At 41.6% G+C, this 15,980-nt stretch overlaps 1 protein-coding gene across 4 annotated transcripts in view; it reads left to right on the top strand.

Annotated features, from left to right (window-relative positions):
* CUX2 (cut like homeobox 2) overlaps positions 1–15,980 on the top strand; it is an 854,685-nt gene that overhangs the window by 579,490 nt on the left and 259,215 nt on the right. For all 4 annotated transcript variants that reach the window (XM_078667470.1, XM_078667473.1, XM_078667472.1 and 1 more), the window contains one exon: positions 198–276. In XM_078667470.1, the coding sequence (XP_078523596.1) occupies positions 198–276 (79 nt within the window). The remainder of the gene's footprint in view (positions 1–197; positions 277–15,980) is intronic.

Raw genomic sequence — 15,980 nt, 5'->3', positions numbered from 1 at the left:
TATTTGTGTGATTGTTTGGCTTAAATATGACTGGCGTGCGATGTGTTAAAGTCAAACACTGGGCGCTAGTTACCTTTAGAACACAAGTATGTCTTGCGATGAAATGTGTTTTTTTGATGTTTTACCTTTGTAAATGCAAGAGTCTGCTTTGGCTCTTGCTTCCCATCTCCTAACTTGGTGTCTTTATTTTCCCCAAGGTGGTAGCACTTAGTCGGAGGAGCAAGGAAGCTGAGACTGCCTTTCTGAGCGTCTACAAGCAGTTAATTGAAGCCCCAGGTAAGACCTGCTAGGGCAGTTCAATGCAGAAAGGAATAGTGTGAAAAGAAACTTGCATAGTATCCACAGTGGCTTTGAACCTTTCAGAGGCAGTTATCTCTCACCTTCACACACACACACACACATATATATATATACACACAACACACACACACACACACACATATATAAGGTGAGAGATTCTTGCCTCTGAAAGTTCATATCAGCTGAGCCTTTGCCATGGCAGTTCTTAAAGCTGTATATGATATCCAATATTTCTTATCTAAAACACTATATAATGCGGTTTGACCGTGAAATGTGCTCTTTATCATGTCATCAAGTAATATTTTGATATGTTGCAATGAAGAGGTAAAACGTCAATTTTGCCTTAGGGGGATCATTCGCAAAAAAATGTATTAAACTAATGCCCTAATTGTACCTTTATCCTGAGGTCAAGTAATAATAGATATCATTTCAGAGGGTTATACTTAAAAGTCTATGCCATTTTCAGATTCCCAAGTAACTGCTTCAAGTCTGCTAATACTGAACAGTTTGGCAAAATGGATTACAGTGCCTTATGATTTGTAAAATACACATTTTCTATACAGGGAAATATGGTTCTGTGGTAACAAAACCCTTCCACTACAACCAATCAAATATTTTCTTCGAGTCCCCACTTTCCTACCCTGATAATACGTACCCCTGTCTTTTACAGGCATGGTTGTCCAAGTGCTACAAAGGTGGAAAACACAGTGAAAATCTCTTTTGAAAACTCACAACATTAGGACTTTGAGTAGTCACAGCATTTTTTAACACACCTTCCCTCTGTTGTGATACCAAATAATGCAATGCAGGCAAGTTTACATAGTAGTTGGACTTTCCCTCAAGAGTAAGGAATAGTTCAAGAAATACACAAGTTTTGAGAATCAAAGATTTGAAATGTACAAAAGTAATACAAATGTTTCCACCTAAAGGTTGCACGCAGTTAACAAATTTGTCTGTAAATTAAATTTTTTTGTCTAAACCAATGGACTGCACTCTCCAAAAACAATGGACTATCTAACAATTAGGCAGGATTACTTACATCTTTCTCTTACCCGTCTGAACTGTCATTATAAACATACCTGCATGTTTAGCACTTGTGGGATTTGTATATTTTTGTTATATACAGCACACTGCTGCCCTCAGGGACCAGATCTTCATCAATCAATCAATCAGGGTATTGTATAGCGCGGCTACTCACCCGCGAGGGTCTCAAGTTGTTGGGGGTGGGGAGGTGGGCTGCTGGTTAGGCTGGGAGGAGGATCATTCGAAGAGCTAGGTCTTGAGATCCTCCCTAAATAAAGTATGAGGTCACAAATTCTCCATGAGACGTATTGTGATTAGTATTATTTTATTGGCTTTATTATCACAGAATAAACGGTGCCCCTATGTTTCATTGTTGCTTACACTTCACAAAAAAGTAGTGACTATTGCTCCAGTGAACAAGTCTACAACAGAGGGCCTGGTTCCAATGCCACATGAAAGTTCCTTGTATATTTCATGAGGTATCAGTTGAGATCACTGGGGGTCTTCTTTTATTCCAGTCCCTTCAGTTAAAAAAATCTTTTGAATTTATTCCCTGAGGAAATCCTTTTGTGTACTTTCCTTACTGTATTAGTGCTCCCTACTTCCCAGGAGTTAGGGCATGACCCCATTTTCTGGTAGTAAGAAACAATACGTTCAGTAAATGGAACTGCTCCAACCTTAATGTTAACATCTTACGTATTTGATTGGAATGGTGCATATCAACGGGTTTTAACAAAATACAGATTTGTGTGTGTGTGTGTCCAAACAGTCACTACACCTAGCTTTTATTTCTTTGATTAAAATAGTCAATTATTACAACCTTCACATTACATAAAATATTTATCTTAATTAATAAAAAAAACTTCCGTTATGTTGCTATTTTCCTTTTAATGGAATACGGACATTTATTCTAACTCCTGCATGAACACAATTTACAGCCAATACTATTTATTAGTAGATTAAAACCTCTTATACATTTAGGTAGGTTTGTTTGCCCTTAGAATTAAATCTGTTTTATGTAGCAATACACAAAAACCTCCGTCCAGCCTACACAATGTTCTTACTCAATGTTCAGCTTTGATCATACTGTTATGAAAATGCTTGTAATATTATTGGATGAAGATAGTTACAAACCACTCTCTAGGGTCAAACTTAAAATGTAGGACACTCTTTCTATGATGGAAAATTAATTTCTTAGTTCACATTAACAAGCATTGGCAAAGTCAGTTGGTCTGGGGTTGGCAATTCTTTTTTTGTTTTGTCACGGTTTTTGAGCAACTATATTGTTCACGAAGCAGCCGGGCCCTCATCAACTTATTCGGTGGTGTCTGTGAGAGACTCACTAATTTCCTCAACCCTATGATCAGTTTGCTTAAAATTTACAACTTTTTATTACTTAGGTCTCGATTACTAGTGCCCTGGACGAAATCCAGTGCTCAGAATTCATTTGGGGCCAGATGTACTACTGTTTTTAGTAGTTGTATATGGGAAATTGGGCCATTTGTGACCGCTAAGAAGGGTTGTACCATGTACAAACCCTATTTTGTGAGTCGGTAACCTATAACCGACTCGCAAAATAGGGTTTGCGAGTCGCTATTAGAAAGGGGCGTGCCAAGGACGTCCCTTCCTAATAGTGAGATGCAGGGGGATGTACGATTGTTTTTCAACCGCAAATGCGCTTGCAAAACAATCACAGTAACCACCAATTTCAAATTGGTGGTAAGCCAGTCGCAAACGGGAAGGGGTCCTTTGTCTTTGGCAGCAAAAATATTTTTTCAGAGCAGTCAGTGGTCCCACGCACCACTGCCTGACCTTAAAAATGAAAAGAAAACTTTTCACTTTTTTTCTTGTAAATGCATCTTGTTTTCCTTTAAGGACAGCTGGCTGCATTTGAAAAAAAACATTGCTTTATTTAAAAAGCAAACACAGACATGGTGGTCTGCTGTCCCCAGCAGTCCACCATCCCTGTGATTGTAACCCATTCCCAATTGGTCGCAAACTGCGTTATGCCTCATGAATATTGATGAGGCATGTCATTTGCAACCCCATTGGGAATTGCTAAACGTGTCTGAGACACATTAGTATATTCCGTTTTGCGAGACACAAAAAAATAGCAATTTGCAACCCGCAGAACGGAATGGTTGTACATCTGGCCCTAGGTTTGATAAATAGCATCAGTTACAAGCGCAGTTTGCTTTCTAACAATAAGGCATAATCGTCGATTTTGGTGCTTTCACTGTACCAGAATTCAGTGGCCCTTTTCTCCCTTTAAAATTCATCAGGATTGCTCAGGCAAAATGTAAAAGATGGAAAAAATCATGTGGTTATGAACTTCATCGCCATAATTCGCTAAGACATCTTTACTAAGGGCATGCAAATTAGAGAGGACATATTAACTAAGGCCTTAATTGAATAACTGAATTAAAATATTTAGCTTTGCCTCTTCCTCTCTGTTACAGAATACAAGTAGCAAACATTGGCGGCTGCCATCTGAAGGGAGATGGTGGCGGGCGGGCGTACATGCATGATCAAAATGCAATAAAAATAAATAAAACTTAACGAACGCAACGTCCTCTGATCCTCTTCTTTCCATATGAACTGGATGCAGCAACTCCCTTGACCAATCCTGGCATTGTTTTCATGCAGCATGACAGCAGCGCCCTGATTGGAGGGAGTGGCCTCACTCAGTGCCCCACAGCCTTCTGGAGGCTTGCACTTGCTCTAACCCAGCTGTTTTAAGAGAGCTGGGTTAAAGATGTTGAAAGTGTGCATGTGTGGCTGGCCATCACAAGAGAGCCGGCCAAACAGACATGCACACTTTAAACAGTACATAGACAGCCCACATCCTTCCTGCTGCTGTCACTCAGCAGCGCCCCCGCCCCCTTCCTGACGCTCAGATCAGGACAGGGAATAAAAAATAAAATGGTAATAAATTACCATTTTATTTTTCATCTCTGGTGTTTTCGGGGGATTTTTTTCTCCTTTTTTACGGGGGATTTTAAGTGGGGTGTCGCTCCAATGGAGGAGCCATCCCCGGTATTAAAGACGCAGCATCTCGGAGTAAGCACTATCCCCTCATATAATTAGTGCTGTGATGTGGTTTCACTGAAGTATAATAGCTAGTGTGCCTCTAAAACTGCATGGCAGCTGTGAACTTTCAGAAAGATGCTCATCTTTCTGCACATCAGCGCTTTATGAAATGTCTGGGTTGGGGGCAGAAGACCAAACACATGACATGGACTGAGCTTTACTTTGCCAACAATTTGAGTTGATGTTCGTTTTGGCAATTTCTTCCGTGTCACATGCCTACCCCTGGAAGATGTTGTTAGGCTTGTCTAATATGTACCAAGAATGTGTCAACCTGCATTTAACAAAACACTCATGATTAATTCTCTGCCATAAGTAAATGACGAAAGCAGATGCTGGCAAATACACATTACTATGCATCGTTCGCAAAACTCACTTTTTTCCCAAAGATTTCCGTTGGAAGGTATGGGATATCTGTTACAAAATTGGGTTATTATTTGGGTGGACGACTGCCCACTCCAAGGAATAATCCCATTATAATCAGGGTGAACCTTTCAAATCGCTAAATGAACATGAGCTCATCTCCATGGTAGCTACGGCACAAAGCAGACAGGTTTAACTAAGGGCACTGTATTTATGCAGTACAGAAACAGTAATAAGTAAGAATTCCAAACAATAAAAATCCCAAACTAAATGAGAAAAGCAAAGTAAAATAAAATGTAACAAACAAAAGTACACCAGAATGACCAAAATCCAATAGGGGAAACTAGAGAATTACAATTTTCAGTAGCATTAGTACCAAAAAGCCCTATGCACCAATGAATGTCTATGGTCATGGTAGACCTGGAACCTAGGCGCAATCTCAGGCTGACCATAATGGAGCACGGGTCAAATACACCAACTAGGTTCGTCCTGGTCTAATATTTTACTTTCTGACTTAGGGCTTGATTTAGATCTTGACAGGTGGGATACTGTATCACAAATTGTGATGGATATCTCGTCCGCCATATTACAAGTGCCATTGGATATAAATCTCTTGCAATACGGCAGACAGAATATTCGTCATATCCCATCTGCCAAATTCTAAATCTGGTCCTTAGTCTTTTTAAGTCCCACTCAACCACAGGAGTACACTTCTAAAGGCCCTCAGGAGCTCACATGATGCCCTTGGAGATACTCTTGGCATCAGGCACAGGCCAACAGCAGGGTCCAGTCCAGATCTAATTCCCTGTGGTCTGCTGGATACGTCCAAAAAAAGGCCTCTTGCAGCTTGTTGTCTCCCTGTAGCCACACAGGAGATCAGCCAAATGACATTTGAAGTCCATTTTATTGTCCGAGGTACAAGAGGGAGCTAGTCCAGTTCTTCAGGGCTCTTCTTAGGTCACAGACAACAGGTCCCATCATCTTCTGACCTTCTGCAGGTTCAGAACTGGCTCTCAAGAGGGTGCCTGGGGGGTGCCACGTTTAGGACTGTTACCAGCTAGTAGGTGGTCGTGACTCCTGCTCACCTAACCAGTCGGGTAAAAGTTTCCAGGGATACTTTTTCAGCAGTTCCTGTTTGCCTTGCTGCAAACAGGCTCAAAATGACACGTGCCAGACAGTGCATTATCAAGATGGCAAAAGTCTTTGGCTGCACTAAACCTGGTCACCCAAGAGGGTTGGGGGTGTGTATGATAAGCGTACCATGATAATCCTAGTGTCCTCCCACATCTAATATCAGTGCTTAATTTGTAATAGAAAGAGTGCCCGAAGCTTTGCTCAGAAGCCTGCCGCCACCACTATTAATATAGCACGCTGAATACTAAAGGCTACGTAGTCTTGAATCCACCTCGGGCCTCTTTAATTCACTGCTAGACACTGCCTTCCCCTTTATTTTACTCTTAAAAGTTCCTGCTTTCTCCTATTGTAACAATGTTTCTGTCTTTCTGTTTCTCCTTTGTTCCCCTTTGTGTGCTTTTCCCTGTATTGCTTTCAGGAAATGTCCCCATCGGCAACCACTCGTTCAAATTAAGCACTGTTTAATATTAATTTTCGACATCCAGCCCTTTGAAATATAATGCATCTTACCTTGTGGGCTACAAGGCTTACGTAGGGGCTGACTTACTAATATTTAAAAAGGTGGTTTTTGCCTGTAAAATAGATTTATTTAACATGTCTCACTGTAGTCAGGCTTCAGTGATACACCTAGCCATGATTATGTTTGTTCCTCTAGTGCATGACTCAATAAGTGCTGCAGTCCGTAGGTGACTGTTGATTTCTCATGACATGGGTGTATTTCTACGGGAAACGGCCTTTACAACGAAGCCGTTTCCCCGAAATCTTTAACCACGCATGCAGTACAACGCATGCGTGGTTACCACTAATGCCTTTACCACGCATACCTTTACTACGATGTTTGTAGTAAAGGCATATGTGGTAAAGGTAAAAAGAAAAAAAGGGGGGATTGGGGGGGTCTCCCCCCCAAATAAAACAACTCACCATAAGTCACGTCGGCGTCAGCGTCGTTTGAGAGAAATCGGGAAAAAATTCCGTTTTCTCTTAACGACGTATGACGTCACCACGCAATTATTCGAGGAAAAGTTTATCCGTGGTAAACGAATTCCGTTGTAACGCTTGCGTGGTAAAGACATGCGTTGCAACGGAATTTGTTGTATCATCATATATTCTATTTCTACAGCATATACTATTGTGTTATAGAAAAGTTAAATACGATTATCAGGGATTTAGCCTGGCGTTATATTTTTTTAAACCTTTATTTATCTTTTTCTATTAATACCATACATGGATGCACAATGTATAAACACAAAGATACCGTTCTCGCAGTCTTCAAATAAAAACGAAGATTTCAGACATCTTGTAACACATGTAAATGATTGTTACATTTCCTCCTTTAACACATGTTGTAATCTCTGTAGTGTAAGACGTGGTTCCCTTACTTTCCTGTTCTTATATGATTGCTCCTTGTCTGGAGCTTGTATTAATTCTTGGGTGCGGTCCGGTCCCCCTAACCCTGCGTGTGTCACCCCTCTGCTTGCGCACCCTGACTCGTTCCGTTTTCCGCCTGGCTGACTGATGCGCTCTGTGCTCCCTGTATCCGGACGTACTCTCAAAGAGGTTGCCATATAGCTTTGTGCTGCGAAGTGGGTGGTTGTAACTCTGCATACAGTTCACTCGTGGTGTCGCAATATGACATGCTTTTGAGCCAGTCCTTGACAGTAGGTTTTTGCCTGATGCCCCAGCGAAGTACTATTTCTCTTTTCGCCTAGCCTGGCGTTATAGAAAAGTTAAATACGCCAATCAGAGATTTAGTGAATTTCTCATTGTTTTAGGGGTCAGAGGACATAAACTTGGTACAAGACACCAGTACCACAGTGTGCAGATTCTACCAATGACCATTAAAGTATTGGCCAGTGAAATGCAGAAACTTGGTGGTGACCACACAAAAAATGTGAATTTCCTACAATGTCAGATAGAGAAAACCAAAAAAAGAAGAGTTCAGCATTTCCTTCCAAAAGCTATTACCATCCAAACCAATGTAGCAAGAGCTTGCAAAAACAAAAGATGTAAGAAACCCAGTGCCCCCATCACCACGTTAAATGACCTACTAGGCTAGGCCTGTCAGCCTCACCCACACTATGAAGCCTTCCTGATCTAAGCTGATGTCTCACACTTCTTCATAGTGCCAGAGAGTGCCTACTAACTCGGGATTATTTATATGTATGTTTAACACAAGTTGGGTTCCTACTAATGGGATGCTTTTCTATGGACTTGCCAGGTGTGTGTACAGTGCTTCTTAGGTAGCATTTCGCTGTTACGTCCCATGTCACTTGTGATTTTGCAATGGGACCTAGCCACTTTCATGGTGATAACCACTATTACCACACCCACTTGTCACTCGGATGAGTGCTTCTGTCCGAGGTCTCTCTCTGCAGACCTACTTAGCTCCCGGCTGAAAACTAATAAAGCCAGCAATGTCCATGGTAGCATTAATGTTGACTATCTTCATAGTTTGGAAATCACTGAGACTTGGTTCATTGACATTGATGACTAAATACATTATCGCGGAAAGCAATAGTGAATACAGTGAATAGTAAATACAATAGTGTTTACTAGTAGTGACAGCAGAGTGGCCTTGGTCTGCTTCCCCACAAGAAAAACCCAATGCTCGGTTGTGATTCACTGGAACACATTGTGATCAAGTGCTCAGCCATCTCTACCATCTTTCTTATGGTTGCAGTAATCTATTAGGCACCAATCACCATTCCTTACTGATCATGATAGGCAGATCACTACTCCAACTCTTAATTGCAAGGGGTATTTGTAAATATGGATTGTATAGTCGTTGCACTGCTTATCAGCAACCAAACCCATCCCTTGTTTCAACTAGTTGTTCTCCTTGCTGGCAAACACCTAAATACCTCGATTACCAGCTACTCGTTTCCAGACAATTCTATGATCCTCTTCAGAGTGAATGGCAAACTTTGGCAGCCACCCTTCTTTAAAATTCCAGTAGCTGCTCTTCTCTTGTCTTGGATCCTCAACAATGCACATCCTGTCACATTATGTTGTGATATGTTATGTTGATTTGTATAGCACACTAATCCCCCGAGATGGTATCCAGGTATTCCCCATACCGTCTCTCTTCTATCCCTCCTCCAGCCTGACACCTTCACTCTAACGTCTTTGTTTTAACATTTCCCCAGGATGTCCACCTGCTGAAATACAATTCTTTTCTTAAATGGTTGGAGCCAGATGCTGAATAGAGTGAAGGACCTACAATATTGTATGCCCAATGTCAACAAATGTTTCAGGCTGACATAGTGATCTACTACTATTTAGTTTGTCCTTAGTGGAGGAGTTGAGTGTGACAGACTATTTGGTCATATGAATGAAAGCCCTTTAATTCTGTTCCAGACTTTTTAGGACAATGGCCATATCTTTTTCTGAGGGGTAATTCTCAGGAGTTGGAAAATAGTAATTTGGATGCTCTAATGTTGGCCAGTCATAGACCAATGACACCCAAGGCAGTGATAAAGAAATTGTGATGACAAAGTTTTGTTTTTAACTTCAACACTGCAGTTAGATTTGACCTCATGAAGTCTTGCTTGACACTATGGGCCTCATTCACAAATGGATTATGAGTATTATCTTTACGAGTCTATAGTCTCTGCACATATAAAAATAGGACAGTCCTATCTTTTTATGTGCAGAGACCCCACATTTGTAAAGATGCTACTCGTAAATCTCTTTGTGAATCAGGAACAAAATGTGGGGCACTGTGTGAACTCCTTGTAATCTCTGGTTTTGGTAGTTCTGATGTGTTTATTTTATTGCCCCCTACCTTGTTCCAATTGACATGGCAGCTCGACGTGTAGTGTTTTGACCTCTAAAGTATCTTGTGGCTCCCTATTCTTCTTTGTCCTATTTGAGTCACCCTTTTGCCATCCTTCAACATAGGGGTATACTGTCTTAAGTACTTCAATTACACACTTGTACTTTCATCTGATGATGTCAAACTCCTGTCTTTCCTGAAAGACATTCTTTGATTATTGAGTTCTGGAAGACGGCCAGTTGATACAGATTAGTGCTGCTAAGAAAAAAGTAATTCCCTAAGGGTAGATGAGGAGAAATTTTCCAATAGGGACCGACCATTACTTTTTGCAAAACAAATAATTCCACGTAATCAGGTAAAATAAATCTATGTGGTACACCGGAACTCTGATATATCCCATTTTCCCTGTTGTTGAAAACAGTAAAATCATTTTCGGTAGCTTTTGAGGATTCTAGTACCACGTTTGTACCTAGACGACAGAACCGACAGTAATTATTTCAATAATTAGTGTGATACTTCCGGTTGTGAAGCATAAAATGAGGCTTATACTAACAGTCATATATATATATATATATATATATATATATATATATACTTAACAACAATAGTAATTTATCTTTTTTGGGCAATGTAACACAAATTGTAAAAAGTTTTATCCAAAGTTTTAGAAAAACTATATAATTGTATTTATTTTTAGGTCAAGCCTGCGTGAGCATTTGCTTGCAAAATGCTTCTGTTCAGTAATGCACTGAGATCCGCACTTAGAACCCATCCATTGCTTACCATTCATCAGCACCTTTGTCACTCTTCTTTGCTGCCAGCAAATTGGTCAGCGCTTGCCATGTATCACTTCCTTTTCTTTCTGCGGCGTACAGATGAATTAAGTTTGATTAGTGTCCCTCCTCTGGCCAGCTGATGCTCGGGCTATGATTCAGGTACTATTTTGGGTAAAAATAAAGGGCTATGATGTGGACAAGCCTGGTGCTACAGTGCTTCTGCCCACCCAATCCCTGTTTCTTCTGCCCCCACCGCCTTATTTTCTTCTCCCTTCCCTTCCCTTCCCCTCCCACCCAGTCCCATTCTGTTTCTTTGCCCCTCCCACCCATCCACATCCTGTTTCTTCTCCCCTCCCACCCACCCACCCACCCACATCCTGTTTCTTCTCACCCCAATCACCCACATCCTGTTTCTTCTCCCACCCATCCACATCCTGTTTCTTCTCAACATCCTGTTTCTTCTTCCACCCATCCCATCCTGTTTCTTCTCCCCTCAAACCGTGTTTTCTCCCCTCCCACCCATCCAATCCTGTGTCTTCTCCCCTCCCTCCCACCCACACAATACTGTTTCTCCTCCTCTTCCTCCCACCACATCCTGTTTCTTCTCCCCTCCCACCCACCCCATCCTGTTTCTACACCCCTCCCTCCCACTCACCCCATCCTGTTTCTTCTCAATCATCCTGTTTATTCTCCCCTCCTGCCCACCCTCATCCTGTTCCTTCTCTCCTCCCTCCCACCGTCCTCATCCTGTTTCTTCTCTTCTACCTCCCACCCTCCTCATCCTGTTTCTTCTCCCCTTCCATTCACTCCACCCTGTTTCTTCTCAAACAAGCTGATTTTTCTGCCCTCCCACCAACCCCATCCTGTTTCTTCTCCCCTCCCTCCCATGTACCCACCTCATCCTGTTTTTTCTTCCGTTTCACCCAGCCCCATCCTGTTCCTTCCCACTCCCATCCTGTTTCTTCTCCTCTTCCACTCACCCCCATCCTGTTTCTTCTCCCCTCCCACCCACTCCAATACTGTTTCTTCTCCTCCCCCACCCAACGGCATCCTGTTTCTTCTTCCATCCCATCCCATCCACCCCATCCTGTTTTTTCATCATCCATTTTCTTTTCGAATCCCACCCAGCCCCATCCTGTTTCTTCCCCTCCCACTCCCCCATCCTGTTTCTCCCCATCCCGTTTCTTCCCCCTCTAACCACCCCATCCTGTTTCTTTCCCATCCCACCCACCCCATCTGGTCTCTTCTCCCCTCCCACCCACCCCATCCTGTTCCTTCTTCCCTCCCACCCACCGCATCCTGTTTCTTCTATCCTGTTTCTTCTCCCCCACCTACCACATTCCTGTTTCTTTCACCCTCACCCTCCCTTCCTGCTTTTTATCCCCAACCCACCCCCATTCTGTTTCTTCGCCTCCCGCCCACCTCATCCTGTTTCTTCTCCGCTCCCACCCACCCATCCGATTTCCTCGAACCTCCCACACACCCCATCCTGTTCCTTCTTAACCTCCAACCCAACCCATCCAGTTTCTTGTATCCTGTTTCTTCTCCCCCACCTACCCCATTCCTATTTCTTTCACACCCACCCATCCCTCTTTTTCTCCCCAACCCACCCCCATTCTGTTTCTTCACCTCCCTGTCCACCTCATCCTGTTTCCTCTCCCCTACCCTACCCATTCTGTTACTTCTTCCCTCTCATCCAACCCAACCTGTTTCTCCCCCCTCCCACCCACCCCATCCCATTTCCCCCCCACTCACTCCATCCCCATCCCATCCATTTTACAATCCCACCAATCCTATCCTGTTTCTTTTCCACTCCCACTCACCCCATCCTGTTTTTCTCCCCTCCCAACCACTCCATCCTGTTTCTTCTCCCCCACCCACCTCAATCCTTCTCCACCTTCTCCATCCTGTTACTTCTCTTCTCCACCCACCCCTACCTGTTTCTACTCCCCTCCGCCCACCCCATCCTGTTCTTCTGTCCTCCCACCCACCCCATCCTGTTACTTCTTTCCTACCATTCACCCTCATCCTTTTTCTTCTCACCCTACCCAGCTCCATCCTGTTTCTTCTCCCCCATCCACCCCATCCTGTTTGTTTTCCCTCACCCACCCTCATTGTGTTTCTTCTCCCTCTCCCACCGACCCCATCCTGTTTCTTCTCCCACCACAAAGCCCCATCCTGTTTCTTCTCCTTCACTCACACCATCCTGTTTCTTCTTATCACGTCCCTTTTTATTCTCCCCTCCCACTCATCCGATTCTTCTCCCCTCTCCCACCCATCCTCCTGTCCATGTTTCATCTCCCCTCCCATACATCCCTGTTTGTTCTCCACCCTTCGCATCCACCCTCAAGTCCTTGTTTCTTCTTCCCTCCACCAGTCCCTAATTCTTCTGCCCCTTCCAGCCACTCTTCCTTTCCTGTTTCTTCATCCCTCAACCACCCTTTCTCTGTTTATTCTCCCCCTCGCAACTGACAGAAGTAAAAAACAATCCAGCGCCAGCCGCTTTTTTGCGTGTTTTTTTACTGACTCCTTACCCACCTCCACTCGCCCCTCCCCCCGTTACCCACACCCACTCAATTGCCAAAGACAATAGCTCGCTTATAGGCAACACATATTGGCTTTGCCAATGCTTGTTTTATTTAGAATGGACACTTAGTTTTCGAATATTTTTATTGCTTTAGATAAAGAGAAATACATTTGCAATACAGTAGCAATACATAAGAATCAGAAACAAATATATAATAATAAGGAATACAAAAAGACTATCTAACAAAGAATTACTGGATTGGGATAAAAAGATGTCAAAGTTTTTATATAAAAATGATCAGATAAAAGCAGGACAGATAATAGATATTACAAATTCATCAATATTAAGTATAGAACCCAGGAATATGGGACAGATGGAACTTTAACATATATCCCAACAATATCATGTATGAGTTTGTATTGCTCAGTGAATAGGGTACATCAGCAGGGGGAAATAGGTGAAAGAAGGAAAGAGAGAGGGAAAAAAGGAAAGGCTACTAGAGGGAAGGAAAAGGGATGAGATATTGACAGGGGACATCTGCTACACTTCTGAATAGTAAGCTAAGAGAGAGATTCAAAAGGATATTGCGCTATCAAACCCTGAGAAGATAAATCCATGTCGTTATCTAAAGAACGCCATACCCTGCTAGCAATTGAGGGTGAATAATGTTTCTTTTCAACAAAAGTATGAGCTCCACGAAGATATGAAACCTATGCCCACCAAGTATGGTAAGAAAGGAGTTGGAAAGAGTTCCATTCTGTAAGTATATATTTTTTTTTTACAGTTTTTATTAGAAAGAAAAGCAACAACAGTCACCTTCTAAATCGACAATCATTACATATTCAGATATATGTCGTCTATAGAGTTTACATATCAAAAGTTCTGTTTCATTCAGCCATCTGTATCCCTCCTGTTCCATCGACGTTCTGTAATTTCCAAATCTGTGGCAGGTGAGACGCACAAATCACCCCTGTAATGTAAGTATAATTTTGTCTTGAATGGATAAGAGCAAATCTAAAAGCTCCAAATCCATACTGTCAAGAGGTAGAGGGGTATCTATGACCCATAGACCCAGAAAAATAATAGGTAAAGAGAAAACGATAGTTCTATTAAAGATTAATGATAAATGTTGTTGAATCAGATTCCAAAAGGATTCTATTAGTGTACAATCAAAGAACTTATGTTGATGGGTGCCTGGAACTGAATTACAATTCCAACAAAGAACGTTCTCTCTTAATTTCAGCTTGTGTAAACGACAGGGAGTCCAGTGTAAAAGATTCATAGAAAAGAATTTAGATTGAATCAGTGAAGGAGCAATTTTGTTACATAAAGATAATTTCCTATCAATTGGCAGGTATCCTGTGAAATAGGTTTAAAAAAATTGTCCCCAAAATGGAGAGACCATTTAGTAGAAGTTACTGTGGACTGTGAAGGTAGAGGAGCAGATAAACATTTCTACATTTTAGAAGCGGTATGACCTGAATATGTCCACATAGAGAGAAGTGAGACAGTAACCGAGTCTGTGGAAAGGGGTATCTTGGAAAGTTTGACTTTCAACCGTAAAAAATTATAGAAATCCATGTTGTTGAGATTATATTTTTGGGCTAATAAGGAAAAAGGAAGAGGATCATGATTAATATCATAAAGGTCTTTCACCAGTCTGAAAGAGCAATGGTGGGATCAGGGTCAGTAACAAGCTTAGAATTAGGTCAAAAAGATGTCCATCTCGACTTATGAATAGGTTTCGATCAATGTATTGCAACGCATTAACTTTATCTAATATAATACATTGAGAGTTTGCTAGCGTACTTTGTGAGGTTGTTCTATAAAAATCCATGGAGGTATATGCTGGGGTACTGGCGAGATCCGCAGAGCACCCTGAGCCACCAAGAAAGAGTATAGATTCTAACCGGGAAGGTTACAGACGCCTAATATAAAAGGTTTCCTAAGATATTTGTAAGCAATTCTAGCTGTCTTATCATTCCATAAGTATCTTGAAGTGATAACATCAAGCTCATGAAAGAAAGAAGACAAAAGCTTTGTAGGTAACATAGAGGATAAAAAATGAATGATTGGGGTTATCATCATTTTAAGAGTTTATAACCTGCCCCACCAAGATATATATTTTGGAGACCATGAGAACAAAAGATCCTTAACTTTATTGTATAAGATTCATTATAAGTAACAGTGTCTGTGATATTTTTACAGAACCAGATCCCCAGATATTTAATGTGTGTAGATTGCCATGTGAAGCCTGAGTTACCCAAGTGAGACGGAAGACACAAATAATTTAAAGAAACAACTCTGTTTTCTCTTTATTCAGAGTATATCCAGAAACAACAGAGAAAGTATAAATAATATTAGTAATGGAAGGAACTTCTGACTCAATATCTTCTGAGAAAATAAGAACCTCGTCAGCGTAATGATTCATTTTCTTTGAAGAAATTAACAATCTCCTCATTAAGTTCCTTAACCTCACAAATATCCTCCAAGAGCTCTGTGTTTAGATGCCAATGACGGGGTCCTTTAGTATCCGTAAGATTAAGGATGGTTAACGAGACTGCAGCATGGTCGGAAATAAATATTGGATGAATCATTAAATTTGTAGTATGTTTTAAAATGGAAGCGTTAACCAGAAGATAATCAATACATGAAAAACTAGAGTGAGGAGAAGAGAAAACAGTGAAATCACTGCCCGTCGGATTGTGTAATCTCCAAGCATCCAAGAGATGATGTGACAAACAGATATTAAGTAAATGTTTGTGTGCTCAGGGGGTCGGAATTTAAAAGCTGTGTGTCTGTCCAAAATAGGATCGAAAGGGAAATTAAAGTTTCCCCCAACAATTGTTTTTGAATTTTGTGGAATGGCAGAGTTTTTTATTGATAGCACACCAAAAATCTGGATCATCTATATTTGGAGCTCATAGGTTCATAGAATATAGATCATCTGAGCCATTAGTCAGACATGTAATTAACCATCTTCCATTAGTATCAT

The sequence above is a fragment of the Lissotriton helveticus genome, chromosome 11, assembly GCF_964261635.1.
Source record: "Lissotriton helveticus chromosome 11, aLisHel1.1, whole genome shotgun sequence".
NCBI lineage: Eukaryota > Metazoa > Chordata > Amphibia > Caudata > Salamandridae > Lissotriton > Lissotriton helveticus.
Note: the sequence above shows the minus strand (reverse complement) of the source record. Positions and strands in the feature narration are given on the sequence as shown.